We start from the raw sequence: 26,482 nt of genomic DNA on the forward strand, positions 1-26,482 counted from the left end.
TGTAGTTCTGCTCGGACTTGCTGAGCTTCCTGGAGTAAAACGCTGCCGGTCGCCACACCCCCTGCTGGTCCTTTTGCAGCAGGACCGCCCCCACGGCTCTGTCCGAGGCGTCTGTCTCCACCCTCATCGGCCTGGTGGGGTTGACGTGAAGCAGCTGCTCTTCCGACGCGAAGAGACGCTTGAGTGCCTGAAAGGACTGCTCCGCCTCCTCTGTCCAAACGAACTTCTTTTTCTTGGAGCTAAGCGTGTCTGTGATGGCCGCTGTCTGCATCGCGAAGCCCTTGATAAACTTGCGATAGAAGTTCGCAAAGCCGACAAACCTCTGGACCTCCTTCCGGTTGCGTGGACTCTTCCAATCCAATACCGCGCGAACCTTGGCGCTGTCCATGGCGAGCCCCTTGTCAGACAACTTGTAGCCCAGAAAATCCACCTCCGTCACGTCAAATTGGCACTTCTCCAGCTTGGCGTAGAGCCTATGTTGCTTTAGTCTGGTCAGCACTTCCTTGACGTGTCTGTCATGCTCCTGCTGCGATTCCGAAAAGATCAGGATGTCATCTAAGAAACAGACGCACGTCTTGTAGAGAAGTCCCGCCAACACGTGATGCATGAAAGCTTGAAAAACGTGGGAGCCATTTTGCAATCCAAAGGGCATAACTCTGTATTCGTAGGTACCCAGTGGCGTGAACATGGCCGTCTTCCACTCATCTCCCTCCCGCATACGAATGAGGTTGTACGCCCCTCGCAGGTCTAACTTGGTGAACACTTTTCCCTTCCGCACCTTCGCCAGGAGGTCGTCGATTCGGGGCATGGGGAAGTCCGACGGCTTGGTCCCATTGTTTAAAATGCGATAGTCCACGACCAGTCTTTTTTGGGGCGTGTCTCGCTTCTTAACAAAGAATACTGGGCTGCCCCCCGCTGCCTTGGACTCTCGGATGAAACCGCGCTCCAAATTATGATCTATGAACTGTTTGAGTTCCTGCAGCTCGTCCTCTGACATGGAATACAGTTTCCCCTTAGGCAGCGCCACCCCCGGCAGCAGGTCAATCTTGCAGTCATATGGTCTGTGAGGGGGCAGCCTGTCCGCCTCCTTCTCGCAGAAAACTTCCAAAAATTCTGCGTACTTGTGGGGAATCGCTTGCAGCGTGCCTAGCAGCAGCTGTGACTCCTCTTCCTCTCCTTCCTGCCGGGGCACGATGCAGTGTTCAGCACAAAAGGAAGAGCCGAAGATCAGCTGCCTCTGGTACCAAGCCAGCGTTGGGCTGTGCTTGTCCAGCCAACTCATTCCCAATACAATGGGCGTATCCGATAGTTGAGTGACATTGAAGCTGATGATTTCTTTGTGATTTCCAAGTCGCATCGCCATGGGCGGCGTCTGCTTCACCACTTGCCCCCCTAGCAACTCCCTGCCATCCACCGTGACAACCTGCAGGGGCAGTGTGGCCGGCAGCAACTGTATAGCGTGTTTGTCGACAAAGTCCTGCCCTATAAAGTCCGCATTGCTGCCTGAGTCAATGGTGATTGGCACGTCAGTGGTGATTCCATTGGGCAGCTGGAGAGATGCGGTGAGCCTCACCACTGGTTTGGGCGGGAGGGGGTTCACGGGCTGTAAAACCTCTGGGGACTGCGTCACTAACACGTCTGGCTGGGCCCCAGGGCCTCTTCCTCCAGCCAGACTGCGTCGTTTCCCTGCTGTGGTCCCCCTTGCTGCGGTGCTGCAGTCACCATTGCTGAGGCTGCAGTGAGCTTGTGGAGCCTCTGGGGACACTCTTTCGCCATATGCCCTGGCTCCTCACAGACGTAACACTTCCTGTTCCCTCTAGGAGGCTTCGCTTTCACTGCTGCCGGTGCTAGGGCTCTGGTTGCTGACTGAGCCCTTGCACCTCCAACCTCCATAGGTTCGGCTCCTCCTCCTGGCGGAGGCGTGGATTGCGCCCGCGCTGCTTCTCTGGGAAGGAAGGAGGGGCCCCTGGCTGGTTCGCGCCCTTCACGCCCTTCGTCCCTGCTCCACGGACGTCCTTCCAGCCTCACCCCCACTGCCAGTGCCCTCTGAACGACCTCCTGGGTGGTTCGGGGTCTCTCCCCCCTTGCGATCTCATCTTTAATCGAGTTGTGCAGCCCCTCCCAAAAGAGGTCTCTTACAGGAGCCGAATCTCTGTCCCATTCCAGGGCACTGACCAAGGCGAAAAAGCGGGCATGATACTGCCTGACGCTGGCCCTCCCTTGTCTCAGCCCATGCACCTCCTTCCGTGCAAGATCCACGTCAATACTTGATAAAAAACACCCATCCATCGCTTTAATAAAGGCATCTGCATTCTGGAGCGCCGGATCCTTATCTCTCCATAAATTGCGTAGCCATGCTTTCGCATCCCCATGCAAATGGGACATGATGAACCCCACTCTCTCTTGTTCATCTCTAAAGTCTTTATGCAGCAGTTGCAGTGCGCACAGTACGTCGGCTCTAAAGTTGGGATACTGTTGCAGGTTCCCATCGAAGTGAGAGACCAGCCCGCCTGTCCGTCTCGCCAACCCAATTCCCTCCTGCTGGGGTGTCTGCTTTGTCAGCACGTCTAACCTGACCTGGAGATCCCTGCAGGCGGCAGCTGCCTCCTCCTCTCTCTTCCTGGATGCGAGAGCCTCGGCGTTCAGTTGTGCCACTGCGTTTCTGAGTTCCTCTATCTGCTGCTCAGCCGTCATGTCGTCTGCCGTTCGTGAGCTCGCTAGTAGGCACCTGTTTCTCTCCCCTCCTCGAGGCTGTAGATGCCCACAAGAGGGAGACGGAGCTTACTGTCAGAGCTGCTTGAAGATCCTAGCTCACACAGGATCACGCTAGCCAGCGATCATTAAGTAAAAGTCTTTATTGAATTACAGTTTCCATTCTCACGCTGCTGCGCGCAACTCTACGTCTAGTAGCTAGATCGGCGAAGCTCCGTCTGAGTCTCCGCCCCGTGTGCACCAACTTAATATCCTAGCCTTGCTCCACCTTTTCTGCCTGACTGTCCTCCTCTGGGTCCCTCTACCCCCCGGGGTTTCTTCCTTCCGGGATTCTTCTGACGCTGACCCGGACCCTCCTGTCTCCTTGCGCCGGGCTTTAGGACCTGGCTCTCTTTCGGGGCTGCTTACTGCGCCGCCTTCCTCTGCATTTGAACTTGGCGCGCGCGCCCAACCTTCCACTTTCCTCTTAACCGTTTCTTCGCTCCCCGATGGAGGTGTGGCCACTCCTGACTCATGCCCTCCCTCCTGTGGTGAGCTGCCAGCGCTTCCCCCCTGGCTCCCTTCCTCTTCCCTGCTTCCTGGCGGTGACGCTGGTCCCGATTTCCAGCTGCTCTCCCCTGAGTCCCCTCTGGCTCTATCTTCCTGGGGTGCCCCCCTAGACTCCCCCCTTGCCCTGGCCACTGGTGCTCCTTTCTGTGAATCCTCTGATTCACTGGAAAGACTAGGAGATCTCGGGTCGTCGTCATCACTCATCTTTTCTTCTGCCTCCTCCCCTTCGCTCTCTGTTTCCTCCCTTGCCCGTGCCTCTGCTCCTAAACCCCTGACAATAGCGATTTAGAAAGAAAATAAAGCAATACAATTATTAGTAAAAAGAGTTAACAGCATATATTTAAAAACATTCAAAATATAAAATAAAATCAGCAACAAACTGAAACAGATTAAAACCCCTAAACCTCCCACATGCACACCATGTTCCCAATGAAAACCACCCCATAACCACCCCATTTGGACCTGGTGAAAGGGGGGGCTGCCTACCCCCTCCACTTCATAATGTTATTTGGATTATTGAAGCCCGAGAGTAGAGTTGATCTTCCAGTTGCAGGCTTAAAGGAGGACAGCAAGGATTGGGTGCTACTAATGGGGTGCTAGCCAGGGTTGTGCAGTGGTTACGGTGTTGGACTAGTAACTGGGAGATCAGGGTTCAAATCCCCACTCACCCATGAGGCTCCCTGGGTAACTTGGAACACAGTCACTGCCTCTCAGCCTATCGTACCTCACAGGGTTGTTGTGGGGATTAGATGAGGAGAGCTGGAGAACACTGACCTCCTTAGAGGAAAAACGGTGGTGCTTAAATATGCAGCATATAATTAAATAAATAATGCACCCACATCTGGAAGCAGCCTAGGTTGAGAAGCAGGGGAGTGGGGAAGGTTGGGGAAAGGTACAGAAAATGCCTAGAATTCTGCCCACGCTTTGACTGGGTCTTGGGTGGAACAAGCAGAGGCAAAGAAAGGGCTGAGGTCTCTTTTTCCTGCCAGAATTGCACCAACGCCAGATGCCAAGTGGTGAAGTGTGAGCTGCCGCACATCGAGAGGAACGCGGAAGTCTCCATCCACCTGCTGAGAGCAGTTCACAACGAGTTTTTCAGGAGGGTGAGCGCAGACTTTGTGCCCTCTCTCATGCATGCACCCTTGAGTTCCTGCTTAAGAGGGTCTTATATGCCCTTGGCTGGTAGCATGGGAAAATCTGGACTGAATGTGTTTGTGTGCACAGGTACGTAGGTAAGTAGATAGGTGCAGGCTGTCATGACGATGACTGTGTGGACCCTGCATAAAACCTGCAGGTCCAATTTGTTCAGATAGAGCAGTAAACTCCCCTGGAAGCACCTGGTGAGTTGAGTTTGAAAGTCACCAGAATGGAATTCCTTCTTTGCTTTGTTTAAGAATGCAACAGGGTTAGAGAGCAGATTGAGGCTGTGACGGTGGTGGGAGAATGCAACCCCTAAAAAGGCAAACTTGCCTCTATTCAGTAAAGCAGTGTTGTGCTGAGAATCCAGGGGCATCACAGCCTCTCAGTCTTACAGGATTGTTGTGGGGTAAGGGAGAGTAATATGCACCACACTCCCTTGGAGGATAAATGCAAGAAATAAACAAAATAAAAGAAATGCAAGAAATAAACAAAAATAAATGCACTTGCCAGCTGGGAACCTGCCTTGTGAGGTGTTTCCTCTTCTTCTTCTTCTAAACACCCCTCTTGTCTCTTTCTTTCCATTTCGTGGACGAAGGCTAAATTCAAGACTGTGAAGGTTGTGAGCAGGTTCACACTGACCAGCCAGGAAGAGGAGAACCTCCTTCTGCTTCCAGAGGCTGCCCGTCAACGGGAGGTAGGAGGGGCTGCTGGCCTTTCCAAGGCTGGGGTGGTGGTGGTTTGAGCTGCAGCAGCAAAAAAAATTCCCCTTAAGAATGAATGGAAATTGTTGACTTTGTTATGCAAGCGAATGATTTCCAGGGAATGCATTGTGTATGGTAAGCAGGACCTGTCTGTATGTATTCACAATCGCAATAAGGCATGAAAGCTTGGGGTGTGTGTGTTTTTTAAAAAGAGTTGAGTGCGCTGGGCTTAGGCTTAAGAGAAATCAGTGAGAAACCCCTGTTCATGTCAACTCCTCTCTTGCTGTCTTTGTGATGCCCTTTCAGTCTGAACTAACCAGCTCTGAATCCTCATCACGCCTCCCAGCACTACCAGTGGGCCTTTTCTGGGATTCAGCAGATTTCTCCCTTTACTCGTTGCAGACCATCTTGGAGATCATCCAGACCAATCTGGTCCCTCTTTCACTCTGGATCCTGATTGGCAGCATCATTGGGGGGCTCCTGCTGCTGGCTCTGATTATCATCTGTTTGTGGAGGGTAAGAGTCATGCTAACGGCCTCAGGTTGCACCTGCACAGGGAGAGAAGCTTAAACAGGTCACAGGACTAGTTTGGCCTTCTAGCTTATGGATTCTTAATTGCTGAGGCACAACGCCAAAAGAAAAATCACATGGCACAAAATTCCTGGGACTGTCGACACAGGCAGGGGGGAAGTGCCTTTCCGCAGCCTGGCGCCCTCCAGATGTTTTTTGGACTACAACTCCCAGGAATCGTGGTCTGAAACATTTGGAGGTCACCATAGGGACATCAGAAGAGCCTGTTGGATCTGGCCAAAGGGGGCCCATCTTAGTCCAGCATCTTGTTCTCACAGTGGCCAACCAGGTGCAATACTCTTCCCTGCTGGTTTCCAGCAACTGGTATTCAGAAGCCTTGCTGCCTCCAACTGTGGAGGCAGAGGATAGCCATTGCAGCTAGCAGGTCGTGAAGAGAACCCTACATAAATAGAACCTAGCAGGCCAGGGAGAGTTTTCAATTCTAGCTTTCTGTTTATTCTCAGAGGCAGCGGCGTAGCGTGGGTTGTCAGCACCCGGGGCAAGGCAAATAATTTGCGCCCCCTAACCCGGGGCAAGGCAAGTAATTTGCGCCCCCTAACCCCTAACCTGCCGCCGCTGCCAGCTTCTTGCTGCTGCCTGGTCTGGTCTGGTGTGGTTCTCTCCCGCGCTCAGCGCTGCGCTGGGCGGCCGCTGCACTGTCCCTCCCCCAGATAGTCCCTCGCTCTCTCTCCGCACCGCACGCCTGGCACCCACCCCCTCCACAGTGGGCGGCGACCCAGCGGCTCGGATCGGATTCGCACAGCCAGCACTGCAGTGAGAGAGAGTGAGTGAGCCAGGTAGGGGCAGAGAGCTGCGAGTGCGAGCGCGCCCCCCCCAGATGTTGCGCCCGGTGCGGCCGGCCCCCCTGCACCCCCCACGCTACGCCACTGCTCAGAGGTTCATGAAAACTGAAATTGACACAAGAGTATATGCAGCTACATGCAATTCCCCACCTGTGGTTGAAAGTGGTACAGTCCTAGGCATTCTCTACCACCTGATTTTTCTCTATAGAGACAGATCAGCACAAAGATTCATCTCGGGGAAATTTTGAGGTTTGTTTTCAGGTGGGATTCAGTCCCATACCGGAAAATTCAGGCTGCACAACTATAGCTGATTTGGAGCTCTTCCACAGCAAGCCCTCTTCCCCAGAACTGTTTGGCCCTTTTGCAGTATGGAAAGGGATGGGAATGCACAGGAAAATGTGAGGTGCTGCTTGCTTTGACTCAGAGCCATCTAACCTCCCTGCAGACAAATCAGGATGAATGCTCAATATACAGGTTGTCTGGAAGCACCGAGAGAGCCCTGAACCCAAGACATCAGAAGACTAGGTTCACTGTAGCTGTAAAACATCACATCTTTTTCTCATGCTAATCTATATATTCTTCTTCTGCTCTCTTTTCCTTTACCACCCCCTCCAGCTTGGATTTTTTGCACACAAAAAACCAGGAGAAGAAGAGAAAGAAGAACAATAAAACATTGAATTTGAGCAAGGACTCTTCACACAGGAAAAATGAGCAAGGGGAGGAAATCCAGTGGGTGCTGTTGCTGCTGCCCTCCCCTTTGACTCCCTGTAAAAAGTGACAGAAGATCCAGCAGTTCTGAAGACAATCTGCAATCTCACAGCATTTTGCTTTTGGGAAGCTAAGAAAATACAACAACCTCCCCCCGTGTTGGAGCCACAATTAAACACACCAATACACACACACTTTGGTCTTCAGACTGGGGTGGGTAAACATCCAATTTTGCCTCCCATGTTCTGGGAGTGGAGAAAAGTAGGTTTGTGCAGGCCAGCTTAGGCCCAACCCTTCAAGGTGACAAGACAACAGAGATATGGGTTTCAAAGAGGGCTCCTTCCCCTGTGAAAAGTGACTTAAGTGCTCAAATCATGTGGAGCATCTCTATTCCAGATACTTTCTTCATGCATTGCAGGAGGTCTCCTTTCCAACTACAATTCTATGGTTTCCATCAGTCCTTTGGGATGCAGCAGCTTGTCTTGACAAGGTGGAGCATCTCTCTCTCCCTCGAACAGAACTTTGTTGCATAGAAGCAAAAAAGAATTTTACATAGTCCTGTATTCCTGCTACCACACTGAAGTGAGCGTTACCTTTTGGGTGGGTTGGCGGCTGGTGCAGAGCAGCCTCATTCACTTAGAATTGCAAAGGGGACGGCCCTTTGGTTTGGCAGCTGTGAGCACCACCAGGAAATCGGGGGAATGGTTTGTGCCCGTTGCTTGGCTTGTCCGGATGGTGGATAGAGAGGGGCATGTGCCAGTGGGTGTGGAACCCAGCCTCTTGTAAAAAAGGTAAAATTTGCATACATTGCTCCGCCCACTTTTGTGCCTGGCCCTACCCACCACTAGCAGGTGGCTTCTAGAAGGGGATTTGGCCCTTGGCCTGAAAAAAGGTCCCCAATGCCCTCCTTCCCTGTGTGCAACCAGAGGCTTACAAACTGCCTTTCTGTACCACCAAGTGCATGGAGCTGCCTTCTGGCCACAAATGAGAGAATGAGATAAAAACATAAGAACCCTGCTGGATCAGGCCAATAGCCTATCTAGCCCAGCCTCTTGGTGGTCAACCAGATGTCCCAAAGGGAAACCCATGAGCAGGAGGACCCAAGCACAAGAGTCCTCCCCTCCTATGGTTTCCAGCAACTGGTATTCAGAAGCATTGCTGCCTCCCAACTCTGGTGGCAGAGCAGAGCCATCATGGCTAGCAGCCACCGACAGTCTCCTCTTCCATGAGCTGATCTAATCCTCTTTTAAAGTCATCCAAGTTGGTGGCCATCATTGCCTCCTGTGGGAGAGAGTTCCATAGTTTTAAGTATGTGCTGTGTGAAGTTGTGGGCTTACCCAATGCCAATGGATGTGCCAACCTCCTGCTGTGAGCCAGGATTGCAATGAAAGGTGGGATAAAGACGAGGTGTGTGCTGTTCTCCCTACTGCTGTCTTTTTTCAAACTTGTTTGTGCAATGGAAATGTAAGGATTTGCTTGTCCAGCCCCAGCAACTGTCTCACCAGAAGCCCATCGTGAAGCTCACAAAGATGAGAGCAGGGAGGCAACTGGTTTCCCTCTTGGGCCAAATAATTTTGCACCACCATTAAGCTGCATGAATTGAATAAACAAGTTTCTCTCCCCCCACAGTATTCATTCTGCTTTGTCAGTCGTGGAGAGGGACACAGAGGCACTGCACCTCTCTGCTGGTCCCATGGGAAGTTCAGTCTTTGTTAAGGTACAAATATAGGAGGAATCGCCATGGATGCCAATGCCGCTGAAATCTCAAGAGCCATGATCCAGGGAAGGGAAAGAGGCATGCAGAGCCCTGTTGTCCTGATTGTGGGGAAGCCTGTTGGGCCAACCCCCCTCCCTGCTGTCTATAAGGTCTGGGGATTTTACTCTCATGCCTTTCGTTTGCAACCTTAATAAGGGCCAGATGCTTGCTTTAAAAATTTTTAGAAGGCAGCTGTGATTCTCAGGAAGAGTTCTATGCCGTGCACCAAGTTGTTTTGGGGTGGGGTGATCACAAAATTCCCCCAACGTTGTAAAAACTTTGGTTTAGTGTTTTGCATCTATGTCATTAGCTCCAAATGCGAATCCAAATTTAATGATTTAGGACAAACTAAAATAACTCAAGCAATGAGCCAGCTTTCAGGTTCCTCAGAATGCTTCTTCAGGCTGATGCTAGCCACAAGGGGGAACATTCCTGGAAATGGTTGAAGGGGGGGAGCCCAAGGTGACAGTGTTTAAATTAGTTAGGAGAAGTTAGTTTAAGCTAGTTAGGAGGAGGAAGAGAACTTACGCAAATGAAGTTAGACAGCCAAGTGCAAAAGATGTCGCTGGTGGCCCCAAAGCCTGGGGAAGATTTCTGGGATGCTCAAAAGCTTGCTCACACCTTCATCAGTTTCCAGTTGTTCCTAATAAGAAGTGTTCATCCTACATGTGCGCTTGGATTTTTATTTTCATGAAGCCTGGGAAACTACCTGTGCCCCACCCCAATGTTTTAGAGAATAATTCAACTGTCCAGGAAAACAACCCTAGGAATGGACTTTTGACTATGTAAAATGATAGGGCCTTAGCAGGTGAGGATGTACATGCCCTCCAGCCATTAGGCAAAACTATGAAATTTGGTTACTTTGACATTTATTTAGTTGGTCCTAATAAAGGCTTTTTCCAACTATATCTTTGGAATTCTCTCTCTAATATATTTGCAATTCGTATGTCCAAATATGAAGCAGCCCCACCCACCTGTCCTGCACATTCTCAGATAGTCCCTTTCCCCCTGCACACATCCCCAACCAAGAACTCTATCATTGCTTTTCTTATTAAAGACTTTTATTCAACTTTTGATAGCAAACAGAAGACACTAAGTTTTAAACGGAGTGTACCTGGTACACCGTTACAGCGATGAAGTGGCCACGAAGGGGGTGGGGGGGTTGCCTTGTGTTTTCCCCGTCCATTCCTTGGGACATGACTCTGCCATATCCCCCACCCCACCCTTCTCCTACCAAAGCTCCTTTCTGGTTCCAGGCGGAAGGTGCTTTGGGGCAGGGGGTCAGTGTGCAGCACCAAAGTTTTGAGCTCAGACATGATTCAGAAGATAAAAAGACTGTAGATGGAGGTTGGAGGGGGGGAAATAGTTGCAAGGGAGGGAAAAAAACAACACTTAAAAGGAAACCAACAACAACAAAAAGTGATTCTTTATGGTATATCGAGTGATGGCATTCTCATTTAAAATACTGAAGAACAGCTTGGAAAAAGAAGACACAGTCTCTGATCCGGAGGATAAACTACACGTGGTCCATTTGATAAACAAGGCAGCAAAAAATGGGTCTTAAGTAGCAGGTGGGTTGAATGCTGGTTCAGGCAAACCCAAGGGGGCCGAGGGGCTGAAAGCAGGAAAAAGGTAGCGTTCGCTCGAGGGGCATCGAATACTTGCCTTCATGGAATGCAGGGCTCCCCCCTGTGCTGCTTCTCCACCCCTCTTTTTCTCTTTCTGTGAGCCAAATTGCCCCCCACTCTTTTCCAGAAAAAAACAGAACCGAGATAAAGGAAGTCAGGAATTCTGTCAACCTAATCCAAAGAAAATTCACCCAAAATTCAACAAAATCCTAGGTTGCAGGAAAGACAGGCAGAGTCGATTAAACAGACTCAGTTTCGGGAGACACTGGAAAGGCCTGGGTCCCTGTGCAAATCCTCTTGACTCGCCTCTCTCTTCCCCTCGCCCCATCTGGAATAGCTTCCTAGCCAACACCTAGCTGCCTTCTCCTTGAGCCTCCCCCCCCACCCAGCCGCAAAAAATAGACTGGGACAGGCGGGCAAGGACAATGTTCGCCCCTCCCTCTGCAAAGCCATGGGAATCGTAATGGTGGACGCCTCTCTTGCTACCCAAGGAAAGGACTCGCACAGGTTCTCAGGGACCCTCCCGACCCCTCGCTGAAAGGTGAAACTGATCACTCCGGAAACTAAGGGTTAAAGAGATCGTCTGGATGCTGCGGCGACCCAGCAGGAGATGCTAGCGGTTTCTGAAAGATGGCCGCCCTCGCCATGGCCATGGGGTGGGGACACAGCTCCACCGGCTGCACCCGTTTGCTCTCCCTCTCCCTCCTTGCTACTCGGTTCTGTAGTTTTATAGGTATCATACAATTTACAAACTGTAGTAAGGGATACTACAGGCCTGAACTGCCCCCTCCCTCGCCCCCCCCCCACCGTGTCAGGGAGGCTTCAGAAAGTCCATCGGTCGTGTAGGTGGCTTGTGCTGCTAAAGGAGTTGCTTGTGGAGGCCTCCGCGTTGGGTGCTTGCCGAGTGGAGTCCTCACCGTTCAAGCTCTTCCGGCACACGGGACACGTGTCGTGCTGGGGAGGGAAAATGCACGCATACGAGTGAGTGGGGGGGGGCTGCTGGGAACAGTCATGCCTCCCAGAGCCGATACCTGAGATTGGGGCGACCACATTAAGGAAAGGACACTGCCGAAAGCCTTCCTCTGGAAAAGAGCAATGCGCAAGGGCAGCCATCTCCCACCTCGCTGTCTCCTAGAACCAGCAGGGGCTTGAAGAGGAAAGAGCAGCAATGGCTTCCATGTAGGAGAAGCCTCAGGTTGTGTGCACGTACCCATCAGATCAGGGGTACATAAACTGGGGGTGGGGGGCTGGTCTCACTGCTGCTGCAACTGCTCCATAGGCATGGATGTGGGAACAGCAGCTGAGATGATTGTAGTGTGTGTGTCTTGGGCACCTTAAGAGCTGCTGTATGCTGTGTTTGTGATAATAACTATCAGATCCTTGGCTGCGGGGTGCTCAGGACACCTAGAGACTCCTGTCTGGGCAGCTGGGCTACTTGAGACCCAGGCCCAAACCCCGTTAGGTGGCATGTGGCTCTCTGCCAACAGCCTTTGGCAAAATCTGCCAATTCAGAGCCTCAGGACAGCCAAAAGGTCCGGCCTCAGATACTCTGGTGCCCGAGGGTAAGCCCTAGTGCTCTTGTTCATTGTGCAGGAGAACTTCCAACTGAATAGTGCCCTGGAGACCAGGTCCGTATTCCACTGCAGCACCCAACATCTGTGGCCACCCCTCGTCCCACAGGAGAGCTGCCCTGTGCCAGGCAGGATGCCCTAGCGCCAGTCTCCACCTGACCCCACGCCAACAGGGAAGCCAACTTACCAGCTCTAACCATGGCACAATGCAGCTGCTGTGGAAGTAGTGATTGCACGGGAGTTGCCGGACCTGTTCCGCCACAGTGTAGTCCTCTTTACACACAGGGCACTCCAAACCCATATCTGCAGGAGAAAACAGGGCAGGGTCACGTGAGGGCAGCAACACGCCAGCTCTCTAGGATGAGGCAAGAGGTAGATGTCCTGCCTACAGGCTGGCTGCACAAGAGGCAAGAGAAGTGAAAAGGCAACTGGGGTGAGAACACCGGAATGAAGAGCCGAGTTTGGAACAGTGGGATAACCAGTATAACCAACATGCTTAATGCATGAAGGGGTTAATACCATAGAGTAAGCTGTCCTGCCAGGCTTAGTGAGATCAAGTGTTCACCTTGGGAGGAACTGGGTAATCAAGCTTACTGTTCAATCTCCCTTCAAGCTCAGCATGTGAGGAGGTCTGAGCTGGTTGCTCCAAGCTCAGACCGCATGGCTTCCACAAGCCACTCTTGAGTTCCTACACCAATAATTTAGGAACTTCGACTGCTATGGAACTAAGCCAAGTTCTACTGCCAGAAGCACATGAATAATACCCTTGGAAAGTTTGTTAGTAAACCATTTTTAACTTACCAAACTTGTAGTGGTCTTCTATGCTAGGGGAAGAATGAAGTTTTGGAACTCACAAGGGCATATTTTGAAGGTCTAACAGCGTATAGTTCCACACTTTACTTTGCTGCATATTTTGTGACTTTAAATCTCTGCAGGAGTTCTCTCACCAGAGGACTTGCCCCAAACTTGGATTTTGGCATTGGCTGCTAGGCAGCTATTGGGGGAAAGGGGAAGTAGAGAAGGAGGTTACCAGAGAACTAAAGAGTGAGAAAAAGACTAGGAAGGCATGTGAGACCTTATAATTCTGTGGAAGGAGCTTTTCAGACTGTCTCTGGGCTTGGTGTTGTTGAGGGGGAAAGATAAAAAGGGAGGGGGGAAGAAACCAACTCAAGATCACTCAGGTAAGGGTCTTGGTTTCATGGGAGGACAAGACTACTGATGGCTACTATCCACAATGACTACGCTCTTCCACCATGGTTGGAGGCAGTAAATGCTTCTGAATAGCAGTTTCTGGAAACCACAGGATGAGAGAGGGCTCTTATGCTTGGATTCTGCTTGCAGGCTTCCCAATGAGGCATCTGGTTGGCTACTGGCCTGATCCAGCAGGCTCTTCTTATGTTCACCTGTTACTTTGCCCCAGGTTCAATCCCCAGCAACTCCAGGTTGAGGAAAAACTTGCCTGAGACCCTGGAGAGCTGCAGCTAATCTGTAGAGACAGCGCTGAACTAGAAGGACCAATTGCCTGACTCCTACTCTGCATAGTGAGGTTTGGAAGATTTGCTTAACGCAAGAAGATCTCCAGGCAACTTCTAGAACTGGTACCTGAAACCTGCTTGCCTTTGGCATCACTGCCTGTGAGACTGCAAACTGGTGGGGCCAGCCTGATAGACAAGACACAAAAGAAAAACGGACTGGGGAGGGAAGAGGAGAGCTATTGTGCAACTGGGGTTCTAGAGTAAATCCACAATGCCTGGAGAGCCCCGTGAGCTGTTGCCCAGTTCCTTAAATCAGAATCAGAGGGAACCACAGAGGATTGCAGCTGGAAAGCAGTTCATTTAATGCTGTAGAGCTAAGCTGAGCTGGAGGTTGACACTGGCAGTTCTCTGGAATTTGGTCTGGGTGCTCAGTCCAGAGTGACAGAAGAAAGCAACCCCTTCCCAATTTTAGGTTATATTTTAGTGATCAAGATTTAATAGATATTTTTAATTGCTGCTATATCTGAATTGTCTGTTATACCCAACTGTAATTCAATGTATTCCTGTTGTGTTTTATGATTTTCCTGATATTGTAAGTGAGCCGGAACTGGTCTATGACTGTAATAATAAAATTCAATTCAACCGCTTCCAAACAACACATATACAAAAGCGTTAAGTTATCAGGAAGCAGGAACTACTTACCAACTTGTTCCTGAGTGACGGTCACTGTCGGGAGAGAAGAAATCTTCTCTTTGTCTGCCGGGGGAGGCCCTGTGTTCTCCAGCTGTCCCAGGAGCTGCAGGGGGAGAGGAAGGAAGGGTTGGTGTGAGGGAAGAGAACTGGAATCGCTGCACAAATTATTTGCTCTCACAACATGGCATTTAATAGGAACTGAACCGAATGGGGAAAAAACGTTCACAGCATTTACTAGTCATCCATCAAGAAAGATTAAGACAGTTGCCTTCAGAACATTTGACCTTCAGGAATCCCTTTCCACGCTGACTGGGTGCTGTGCAGGATCCTAGGGGTGCTACAGGGCACCCACTTAATTTGTGCTAAGCCCGTGGAGCCTCGGCAGCAGCTCAAACAGAATCATAGAGCTGTAGAGTTGGAAGGGACCCCCCAGGCCATCTAGTTCCACCCCCCTCTGCAATAAAGGAATCACAACGAAAGAAACCCTGGCAGGTGTCCACCTGACCTCTGTTTAAAAATTGCACACATGTTGAATGCAGCCATGGCTCAGGTGGAATGATCAGAGCCTTTACCTGTGTGACGACAGCATCAAGGCCGCTCTGTCCCCAGGCATAGTCCCCAGGACTCGAGTGCAACATGCCCCCCCTGCAAGCGGGAAAGAAAGAAAGAAAGAATCATTCAGGGTGGGGGCATGAGAAGGAAGCAGCACGCCCACTGCTGCCCAGCCTCCATGTCATAGGATATCAAGGGCCTACACAGCATTGGTTCAACCTTTATCATGCTTCTGCGGCTCCAAACTTGTTCTTCTGGGGGTGGAGGAAGCCAGGGTCGGGGGAGCCCATTATCTTCCCAAAATAAAACAGTGGCAAGCAAGTGAGGAAACACTTTTGCATGACTAATTATCTTCTTAAAATCTCTCCACCACAAACAACTATCCTCCCCAGCTTCAGTAAGTAGCAATTCCTTAGTTTTGCACAGAGGTCTTGAGAAATGCAGGAAAATAGCAAAGTAGTTTGATGGTGTGTTTGTGCCTGGATGTGTGTGTGCTCTATAAGGAAGGATTTAAAAATAACCCTGAAAGTGGGGAGTGTCTTCTGTGTTTCACGCTCCTTCTACCCCACCCCTGCAAGTAATCCCCCTCGTCCTTAACAGTCACCCAGCTTTATGGGGACAGGGAGAATGTTGCAGGAAAGGAGAGTATTTGCATGTGTGTCCTGTGCTATGTGTTTCTCGCTTTCCTTCCCTGCAACAACAAAATATTTCTGCTTCCGATTTTAATCTTGTTTTGCCCCCCGCATCCCCCACCATGTGCGCACTAATTTCGGGAAAGCCAGGCTGGAGCTGCCATGGGGAACGCGTCGGTTCGGCCCTGCAGAGCAGTGGTGTTGCTTGGGTTCCCATCGACATATGCGTTCCCACTTACACACACACCAAAAATGGTGCCAAAAAGAGGTGGGTGCAAAATGGGGAAGTCCCCACTTTTGCACGCCCTGTAATGGAGCCCCAGTGTACGTGGCTTCCACAGGGGAGCCGCAGAAAGAATGTGGTTGGTCAAGGGAGCCATGGACTCAAAAAGGTTGAAAACCACTAGCTTATCTCAAAGCCCTTCTCCATTAGACTGTATTGGCTAAAATTAGTACAACACCCCAAGATTTTAAGATTGTAAATTATCTCTCCAAGCTCTAACAAAGAACTTACTCAGGGTTCTCAAGGAATCCAACACCCGCTTTGCCTTAAAGACAGGTGTACCCTCTCTCCCCTTTCTTAACTTGCCTTTGGTGTGAGTTCTGTGGCAAAACAGTCACACTCCCTTCCTGCGTGGTTTTGAGAATAGTTGATTCTTTCACTCTTTTCGATCAAGGTGCATACGTATGATGGGATTTGCTGCCTGCTTAAATTGTAATTTTGCTGTCTGATGCAGCATTTATATATTCTGCCAATTTCATTTCATATAATAAAGCAAGCTTTCCGTGTTCCTTTTTGTAAGAACTTCTTGTGGACATATTGCTAAGGGCAGTGTTAGAAACTCAAATATATAAGCTAGGTGCCAAATGGCTCCTTAAACCAGGGTTACAGTCACCAAAACAGAATGCCTAGTTGCCATTTTGGGGCCAGTCGACTCAAAAGTCGTATTTTTGGTTCCTGAAATTCATTCTGATTGTGCAGATAAAATATAACTGATAGAATTCTACAGGATGTATTGCTAGCGTGTGGAAACAGTCAAAATCCAAGGATCCCCAGGCATGCACCTCCAGATGGTGGAGACATCAGGCGCCATTCTGGTGCCCGGGCATCTTCACTTGGTAGCAAGTGGCCGATAGCAAAATGCACCTGGCAAATTTTGAATGCTGGCTAAGGGTAAACACATACTGTATTCATAAATGGACGCATGTCATAACTCTAGCAAAAGATCCTAAACCTCTTGATAGCATGTGTATGAATGCACGCGAGTGCCGGACACACATTTGAGTTCAGACACATACTTTGTAAATAAAAATATATATACAATTGCAGATAATGTCCCATACTCACCAGGAGAGAGGAGGAGACCCAGGAATTGCCGAATTCGCAAAGAAGCCTGCAAAGATCTGCTGTATTATTCTAGCCAGGAGATGAGAGACAAAACGAAAGCATGTAAGAAAGAGGCAGAAAAGTAAAGTGGAGGTGGCAGTGCCATCATCCAGGAGAGGAAGCTGAGCAAGCCTTAACAGACGGATCATTGCACTTGCTTCCAGGGACTAGCGCCCTCTTTGTCCAGTACATGAAGCATACGTGATGTTACATTAATTTGGGAGTGGCCAATGTGGTGCCCTCTAGGTGGTGTCAGACTACAGCCCCCATCAGCCCTGATCACTAGCCACACTGCTGGGCATTGTAGTCCAACAACACACAGAGGGTACCCCATTGGCTCCCCCTGCATTAGTGAGGCAACCAACAGGACGCGAGATGGGCAGGGCAGACCTACAGACCTGACAGATATATACGAGGCAAGAACAGTCATCAGTTTGCAGCAATTGGGAACAACAATGCTGTCTTTTTAGTTAGGCCACACAAGTTGAACCCCTTGGTTATGTGAAAGAACCCTAATCCAGCTTAAGCCCCAAATGAATAGAATCAAACATAAATTCTATGTTTCAGGTTTCTTGAAGTCTTCCAGTAGAGACTGTTGGAAGTCAGAAGTAAAGTAGCAGTGTGGTGGACAGAGACCTGAAGGCCACCCTCTTGCCCCAGACGGGGGGGGGGGATTCCCCCCCCTGACCTTCATATCTTCTGTTAGCCTCCAAGAGCAACTGAACGTACTATTCCCCTCCAGATCAGATCCTGGATCCTCTCAGCCTTTCTCAACCTGTGTGTCCCCAGATGTTGTTGAACTACAACTCCCATCACCCCTAGCTAGCGAGGCCAGATCTCAGGGATGATGGGAGTTGTAGTCCAACAACATCTGGGGACCCACAGGTTGAGAACCGCTGCTCCAAGTCCTCCAAATCCTTACCCTTCAATGGCAGGTGATCTGTCAGGCCGTGCGCTGACCCGGGATCTGTACCTCCGCGTCATGGGCAGTCGGAGGGGTCTACTTGGTCCCCAGAGGTCTGCGTGGGCTTGGTGGCCCCTTTCGTTGTCTCTGCCATCGTGATCCATAGAGTTGCTTGGGAACTGGAAGACCATAGAACGATGCAACTGGTCCCAAAACTGGAGGAAGCAAATGAAAGCGCATCAAGAAGTCAACTTCTAAAGGGCCAGAAATCAAATGGGGTAATAAATTCTAGCCCAGCAGTTTCAGGGGTTCTTGAAGCTTTCCTGCGATGACTGGAGACTCTCAAAATTCAGAAGCAGTCCCTCAGCCAATGTCTATGCCAGGAGAAAAGCAGGATTTACTAAGCGGAGCTCTTCTGATTGGACAGACAAACCCATGTTCTCTTCTGGCTTACAAAAACTTCTCCACCCGCTCGCTTGCAAGCCATGCCAAGTCTCCACAGGAGAGGGGCTATTTACAAACCTGAAAGGCTCATCATGGGGGCCTCCTGCTTCCAAGGCTTTGTATGCCGTGCCAGCTGGAAGGAAATCGCTTTGCCCCCTGCCCCCGGGAAGTGATACCCAGAGCTGTAGGGCCCTGCTCTGCAGCATGTTGTGAGTGGTTGTGCGGTGGGATACCCCCAGGTATGGTGTAGGCTCAGGCAAGGAGGAAACAGCTGTCACCAGGCCACATCAAAACTGTGCATTCTGTCTCCTTATTGCCCACTTTTCCATGGGCACTTAAGATAATCCTGTCTCAGTGGGAATTTGTTTAGTCAAGACCTTTCGGCTTTGGCTGTTTTTGCTTCCATTTGCTCTGCATTGTTTTAATTCTCTTATTTTGCTTCACCATTTTCCTTTTATTCTATACCATTCTATTTGTTATAAAAGCACACTCCCTTTGCAACCGCCAAGCATTGCCAGGCTGCACAGTGGTTAAAATGCTGAGATCAGGGCTGGCCCAACATTCACCTGGCAATGATGGCCGCTGGGTGAACCCTGGGTGTGTCACTCACATGAAGTGTGTCTCAGTCTAACCCACCCCACAGGGCTGTTGTGAGGATAAAATGGGAGGGGGAGGAACCATACACATACTGCCTTGAGTTCACTGGAGAATAAGATAATAATAGTAGTAATAATAATAATAATAATAATAGTCACATCAATATGTAAACGCCTTCTGGGCAAGTCCTTTTCCAGACCTCACTGCTCCAGCTAGCCTGCGACCGGTGCTGTTTTTGGATAGATAAGCTGTCTGGGCTGCTCCCTTGCTAAGTCAGCACAATATGACAGCCGCTGATGAGCAAAAAAAGACGACAGAACTAAGGAAAAGAGAAGCAGCACACTGGCCACTTTGTGCTTTGAGGACTTGAGGAAGAGATGCAAAATCTTGACTGAAAATGTGTGCAGACTTTAGGGACTTCCGGTCGGTGCCAGCGCTTAATGGCGGTCCTAGCTCCGAGCTCCGGAGAAGGACTGCTTCGCAAGTTCGGGTCTTACCCGCTACGGCAAGCGGGGGACCCCTAAAATCCCAGGCGCTGAAGCCTGAGAACAAGGAGACTCGGTGGGCACCTTTGCGCCCCCCGGTACCGTGAAAGAGCCTTTTTAAAGGCTACGGATCGACATCGGGAGTGAGCGCGGTGCTGAGAGTCGCTACCCAGCCTGCGAAGTGAAGCCGCGTCGCCATAAGCGGAGAGCGCCGATTTCTTCCTGAAAAGAAAATCTGGACTGAATCCCCGTGAGTAAGAGCTGAAATATAATCGGGACCTTTAAAATTTTAAAAATTGGGCTAAAAACGGGGGAGATCTAAACAAAGGAAGTCTGCCTCCCCCCGACTGCATGAAAGTGAAAGCAACGGAGCTCTAAACCTGCATCCGTTTAAACTTGCTCTTTGATCAGCTTAACCGGACATTCAGACCCTTTGATCTCCCCTCTAGCTAGCAGGGCAGAGGGGAGGTGAATTTGAGCAATAACTGCAAGATTTATTGGAAGTAAAAAACCTCTGCTGTCTCACTTATTTGAAAGCATGAAACGGTCTGCCTTCTTAGTACACTGAACTGACTTTTCCCTGTGAAGTGATACTTTGATACAAAGTTTCCACAGTGCCTGGCTACTGTACAATACAACAAGAAGTAGCATAAATAGGGCAACTGTGGCAATTTGAAGTAACAAGCTTCTAGACTTCTGACTGTGTTAATCTCCCTTTTATATTTTGGACATTTGGGACAGTCTCCTTTGTCTCTATACCTGGAATCTTTGCTCTATGGCCATTTTGATTTGCCCCCTCTAGAGGACAAAGTGAAGTCCGGCACGGCCTAAGACAGTGGAATTTTCCAAGGGAGAATAAATCCCGTGGGAACTGACCTTGACATGAGTGGCGCACAAGAAGAGATAGTCACAAGGGCCAAGACCAAGCAACAACTACAACAACAGCTGCAACAGTCACAGGTAAAGAAAAGAGGCTCAATCTCAGGCGCAACAGTTGGATCAACAGGAACAACAGCATCAACAGGACAAGACAAAGGAGCAGCCGTCTCTATGGAAGCTGTGACAGATGCCTTGCTCAAGATAAACCAAACTCTGGAGTCTCTGACAAAACAGACTTCAGAGAATACACTAAAATTAACAGAAATTTCAGCAAGACTAAACCAGAATACAGAATCTATAAATAAATTGGTGGAGGAAAACGCCACTACGCGCCAAATTGCGGAAGACGCCAAAGCTACTGCGGGAGAGACACAGGAGAAATTAGAGCCGATCGCCAAGAAGGTCTATGAGCATGATGCAACTTTGGCCTTGTGGGAGTTACAGAGGAAAGAGAGAAATTTAAAAATAAGACTGATCCCGGAGAATGAAGGAGACAACCTTGTGGAATACTTGACACGGGAGTTTGTGGATTGTTGGGAACTCCAGGAAGACGAATTCAAAATTACGACTGCCTTTAGATTGGGTAAGAAGCAAAACAGAAAGACTCCGAGAGACTGCTTGATCACACTTAGATCCAAGGAGGAAAGAGACAAAATATTGGGACTACACTTTGAAAAGGCCTTGCAGATTGGAAACTCAGCTGCACAGATCTTTAAAGACATCCCAAAATATTTTCTGGACTTAAGAAACTACTACAAGGACTTAGCCCTTTTATTAAAGAAAAACGCTATCCGTTTCAGATGGGAATTCCCACAAGGGCTGTCATTTGACTATAAGGGAAACAAAGTGAAAATAAAGACAATTCAAGATAAAGACAAATTTTTGGCAAGACACCAGGAGGACTTACAGAAGGGGACTGTTGATGTACTTGCAGAACAGAGGAGAGCATTGGATATCCTGAATCTCCCGTTTGGACAAAAACCACTACCATCAGAAGAAGAGCAACAACTTGGAGCTGTTGGAGGAGCCTTAGAAAAATAACAAGATGGCTCTGCAATTCCTCAGTTGGAATTGTAATGGGCTCAATGGGCCTTTGAAGAGAAGACAAGTATTTCATATATTGAATAGAGAACAATTGGACTTGATATGCTTACAAGAAACTCACATAACCAGAGCCCACAGGAGATTACTTTCAAATAAAAGGCTAGGACAAGAATTTATTTCATCAGACAAAGTTAAGAAGAGAGGAGTTGTAATATATGTGAAGGAGAAATGGGCTCCAAAAATGATATTCAAAGATGAACAAGGGAGATATTTGGCTGTGGAGATACAAGTACAAGGAGAAAAATTCCTAGTTGTTGGAATTTATGCACCAAATGAAGGCAAATCCGACTTCTTTAAGAGACTTCATGAAACTCTGATGGACTATCTGGACTACAATATGATAATTATGGGAGACATGAATGGCGTGGTCTCCACTAATATGGACAAGGCACAAAGACTTACAGTCACCAAAGAAGGGAGACTCCCTAAGACTTTTTTCGAAATGACTGAAAATATGGACTTGATAGATATTTGGAGAACAAGGAACCCTCTGGAGAGAGAGGGAACCTTTTTCTCCCAAGCAATGATGACCTGGACCAGAATCGATCAAATCTGGGTTACTAGTGGAATGGCTCCGAAGATCAAGAAAGTGGAAATCTGCCCAAAAACTTGCTCCGACCATAACGCCGTGAAGATGGAGATGAAACTCACAATAACTGGTCAATTTAGATGGAGAATGAATGACACCCTCTTTCGAGATAAGGAGATTCTCACGAAGGCCCAAAAGACTCTAAAAGACTATTTTGAAATAAATTTGAGGACCGACGTGGAGAAAAGAGTGATCTGGGACGCAAGTAAAGCGGTGATGAGAGGATTTTTGATTCAACAAAACTCAATAAAGAGGAAAAAGCAAAATGAGAAAAAAGAGAAGATTCTGGAAATGATAAAGGAAGGAGAGAGGAAATTAAGAACAAAACCAAAGTCTCAGGACATTTTAAGAGAGATCAAATTATACCAAACACAATATATGGAATTGATGAACCAAGAGATTGAATGGAAGATAAGGCAAATGAAGCAAAAGACTTTTGAATCAGCAAATAAATGTGGCAAACTTTTGGCATGGCAATTGAAGAAAAGGCAGAAACTAAATACAGTTACAAGCCTGGAGGTGGATGGAAGGAACATATCCAAACCCAATGAAATTAGAAATTGCTTTCTAAGCTATTTTAGAAAACTCTACACCCAAGGCCCGCAAAATGAAGAAGATATAGACAAATTCCTCGGAAAATATGGACTACAAAACATCTCTCATCAAAGTAAGATGGACTTGAACCAGAGAATCTCAGAACAAGAGATAGAGGCTGCCATTCAGAATATGCAACTGGGCAAATCTCCAGGACCAGATGGACTGACTTCCAGATACTACAAATCGCTGAAGGAATGGTTGACTCAACCACTAAGAGAAGTTTGCAACGAGATCCTTGAGGGAAAAAAGGCACCTGAATCGTGGAAAGAGGCATATATTTCACTCATACCAAAGTCAGAGACTGAAAAGACCCAACTCAAGAACTACCGCCCAATATCCCTGCTTAATGTGGATTACAAAATTTTTGCAGACATTTTGGCAAAAAGATTTAAAAGAGTTTTGATGGAGAAGATTCATAAAGACCAAGCAGGCTTTCTCCCTAAAAGACATCTAGCAGACAATGTAAGGAATGTAATAGATATTTTGGAGAAGTTAGAGGTGAATATAAACACCAAGGCAGTATTGATCTTTGTGGATGCGGAGAAGGCCTTCGATAATATCTCTTGGAGTTTTATGAGGAAGAATCTTCATGGGATGGGGGTAGGTCAGGGCTTTGAGAATGGTATGGCTGCAATATACTCTGAACAAAAAGCTAAACTGATTGTAAACAATGTTGTGACTGAGGAGCTTAAGATAGAAAAAGGAACACGACAGGGGTGCCCGATTTCCCCATTACTTTTTATTTCAGTTCTGGAGGTGTTGCTGAATATGATAAGAAATGACCAGCAGGTCAAAGGTGTGCAGGTCGGAGCTAAACATTACAAGTTAAGAGCGTTCGCAGATGACCTAGTATTGACTTTGCAAGAGCCAAACACTAGTACGAAAAGGGTTTTAGAAATAATACAACAGTTTGGCCAGGTAGCTGGATTTAAGTTGAACAAGCAAAAAACCAAAGTTTTAGGGAAAAACCTAACAGATATGGAAAAGGAGAAATTTCAAGAGGAAACAGGTTTGACTGTGGTCAAGAAGGTTAAATACCTAGGGGTTTATTTAACATCTAAGAATCAGAATTTGTATAAGGACAACTATGAAAAATGCTGGTCAGAAATTAAAAAAGATTTAGAAATATGGTCAAATTTGAAACTGTCAATGTTAGGCCGAATTGCAGTAATTAAAATGAATGTATTGCCTAGAATGTTATTTTTGTTTCAGACCTTGCAGATTATTGATAAGATGGAATGTTTTAAGAGGTGGCACAAAGATATCTCGAAATTTGTCTGGCAGGGCAAAAAGCCCCGAATTAAATTTAAAATATTGACAGATGTTAAGGAAAGAGGGGGTTTTGCCCTGCCGGACCTAAAATTGTACTATGAGGCAGCAGCTTTTTGCTGGCTCAAAGAATGGATGCTCCTCGAGAACACGGACATCTTGGATCTGGAAGGCTTCAATAACGCCTTTGGTTGGCATGCATATCTTTGGTATGGTAAAGTTAACAGTGCCTTTAAAAATCACATTGTCAGAAAAGCATTGTTTAATGTTTGGATAAGATATAAAGATCTACTAGAAAACAAAACCCCTAGATGGGTGTCGCCAGTGGAGGCTAAAGCAGTGAAGAAACTCAATATGGAGGTCGGATGGCCGAAGTATTGGGAAATCTTAGAACAGGATGGAGATAAGTTTAAACTACAAAGTCAGGAGAAATTGAAGCATAAAGTAGAAAATTGGTTCCAATACCGCCAAATAATGGAATTTTTTAAACAGGACAGGAAAGTCGGTTTCCAGGTGGAAAAATCAAAATTAGAAACTGAACTGTTAGAACCCAATACTAAGAATTTATCTAGAATGTACAACTTGTTGTTGAAATGGAATACACAGGATGAAACAGTTAAATCGGCAATGATTAAGTGGGCTCAGGATGTTGGACATAATATTATGTCAGCTGACTGGGATTGGTTATGGAACACCGGTATAAAATTTACGGCATGTAATGCCTTAAAGGAAAACATTATGAAAATGGTATACAGGTGGTACATGACCCCAGTCAAGCTGGCAAAAATCTATCATTTGCCTGATAACAAATGTTGGAAGTGTAAAGAGACTGAAGGTACCTTTTATCACCTTTGGTGGACATGCCCGAAGATTAAGGCCTTCTGGGAGATGATCTATAATGAAATGAAAAAGGTACTTAAATGTACCTTTCCTAAAAAACCAGAGGCCTTTCTCTTGGGCATTGCCGGCCAATTGGTGACAAAGAAAGATAGAGCTTTTTTTATGTATGCCACAACAGCAGCAAGAATACTCATCGCAAAATATTGGAAGACACAAGATTTACCCACTTTGGAAGAATGGCAGATGAAAGTGATGGACTATATGACACTGGCCGAGATGACAGGCAGAATCCGTGACCAACGAAAAGAGACGGTGGAAGAAGAATGGAGAAAATTTAAAAGTTATCTTAAGGACTACTATAAACTTAATGAATGCTAAAATGCCGTGGTTACCAGAAACAAAGGGGTACAGGGATATAAGGTTAGATTATAAAAGAGGACTAAGAGGATAGAGATTGGAAAGTAACAATTGGGAGTTGCTAGCTGAACTACGGACATTGGGATGCAGAGAGGGGGGGTATGGGGAAGTCCAAGAAAAGAGGTTTATGAAAATATGTTTGAAACTATACGTGTATGTTTGTCATTTTTAATGTTTGTTTGTTTTTCTTAAAAATGTTGTAAAACCAATAAAAATTTTATAAAAAAAAAAAAAAAAGAAAATGTGTGCAGACTTTATGCCCCTACAGTCTTCCTGGAGGTGTAGCAAAGTAGCAGAGCATCTGCTTTGCATGCAGATGGCCCCGGGTTCAACCCCCAGGTGGGAGATGGTCTGAAGAGGCCACCAGGATGCTTACATTGCCATCCTATGGAGACCTGGGGGCAGGAGGCCTGCTCAGATATGCAGCTCACAAGGCAGCCTGGAACGCATACCGGACAAACACAGGAAAAGGGGAGGGAGGTGCTTAGACAGAGTCAGACCTTTTGGTCCATCTTGTTCAGTTTTGTCCAAACAGACTGGCAGCAGCCCTCTGGGGTTGCAGGAATAAGGGATTTTTTCCCAGCCCAACCTGGAGAGGCTGCTGTGAACTGAACCTGGAACCTCCTGCCTTTGATGCACACACTTTGCCACTGAGCGTGCCTCTGGAAGAACACCTAATCTGCTTGCATTTTGGGGGACTTCCTCTGCAGCTTTTGGTTCAGGGGACCTGAGGGTTGGACCAAATGACCTTTTGGGTCACTTCCAATTCGACCACTCTATGATTCTTTGGTCTACACAGCGCCACAGGAGCTTTGGCTTCTCTGTTCCCCATGGCAGCTCACAGGCCACCTCAGACTCTCTTCCCCACCAGGCTGTGCTCCCATCGGATGCCTGGCTGCAGAGCGCCGGTGGTGGTATAGCGGTTAGAGTGCTGAACTAGGTCCTGGAAGACCAGGGTTCAAATCTCCACTCAGCCATGAACCTCCCTGGGTGACCTTGGGCCAGTCGCTGCCTGTCAGCCTAACCTACCTCAAAGGGTTGTTGTGGGGATTAAATGAGGAGCAGGAGAACCACGCACACCACCTTCAGCTCCATGGAGAAAAAGTGGGATATAAACGGAATAACTACCGTATTTTTCGCCCCATAAGACGCACCGGCCCATAAGACGCACCTAGATTTTTGGGGGGGAAATAAAGGAAAAAAATTTTATTTCCCCCCCAGGTGCGCTGCGCTACACCAGGAGCTTGGGGCGTGCGGAGCTCAGCGCGCCCCAAGCTTCTGCGTGCCGGCAAGGTCTCCGCTAGCGTGGGAGAGCCGGGCGCCTCTCCCAGGGCTAGCGGACTCCTGCGCTAATCCAGAAGCTTGGGGCGTGCTGAGGTCAGCGCGCCCCAAGCTTCTGCGTGCCGGCAAGCAGTCCGCTAGCCCTGGGAGAGCCGCGGGGCTCTCCCAGGGCTAGCGGATCGCTGCGCTATACCAGGAG

The 26,482-nt window shown here is 48.3% G+C and overlaps 3 protein-coding genes across 4 annotated transcripts in view; 2 read left to right on the top strand and 1 right to left on the bottom strand.

Annotated features, from left to right (window-relative positions):
• Positions 1 to 9,843, top strand: part of ITGA10 (integrin subunit alpha 10) — a 61,748-nt gene extending 51,905 nt beyond the window's left edge. Inside the window, exons 27-31 of the mRNA XM_083478239.1 lie at positions 4,251 to 4,364; positions 4,997 to 5,095; positions 5,505 to 5,618; positions 7,091 to 9,103; positions 9,228 to 9,843. Coding sequence (XP_083334365.1) covers positions 4,251 to 4,364; positions 4,997 to 5,095; positions 5,505 to 5,618; positions 7,091 to 7,144 — 381 coding nt within the window. The 3' untranslated portion in view covers positions 7,145 to 9,103; positions 9,228 to 9,843. The remainder of the gene's footprint in view (positions 1 to 4,250; positions 4,365 to 4,996; positions 5,096 to 5,504; positions 5,619 to 7,090; positions 9,104 to 9,227) is intronic.
• TAF6L (TATA-box binding protein associated factor 6 like) overlaps positions 2,454 to 26,482 on the top strand; it is an 84,753-nt gene continuing 60,724 nt past the window's right edge. Inside the window, exon 1 of the mRNA XM_083478307.1 lies at positions 2,454 to 2,463. The gene's annotated coding sequence lies outside the window, so the exon portion shown is untranslated. The remainder of the gene's footprint in view (positions 2,464 to 26,482) is intronic.
• The window catches only part of RNF115 (ring finger protein 115), a 44,145-nt gene continuing 27,645 nt past the window's right edge, over positions 9,983 to 26,482 (bottom strand). For both annotated transcript variants that reach the window (XM_083478378.1, XM_083478379.1), the window contains 6 exons: positions 17,800 to 17,996; positions 16,839 to 16,907; positions 14,879 to 14,951; positions 14,316 to 14,409; positions 12,326 to 12,441; positions 9,983 to 11,521 (listed from right to left, as the gene is read on the bottom strand). In XM_083478378.1, the coding sequence (XP_083334504.1) occupies positions 11,390 to 11,521; positions 12,326 to 12,441; positions 14,316 to 14,409; positions 14,879 to 14,951; positions 16,839 to 16,907; positions 17,800 to 17,996 (681 nt within the window). In that variant the 3' untranslated portion in view covers positions 9,983 to 11,389. The remainder of the gene's footprint in view (positions 11,522 to 12,325; positions 12,442 to 14,315; positions 14,410 to 14,878; positions 14,952 to 16,838; positions 16,908 to 17,799; positions 17,997 to 26,482) is intronic.

Source organism: Podarcis liolepis (genome assembly GCF_965112155.1).
Source record: "Podarcis liolepis genome assembly, chromosome: 15".
NCBI lineage: Eukaryota > Metazoa > Chordata > Lepidosauria > Squamata > Lacertidae > Podarcis > Podarcis liolepis.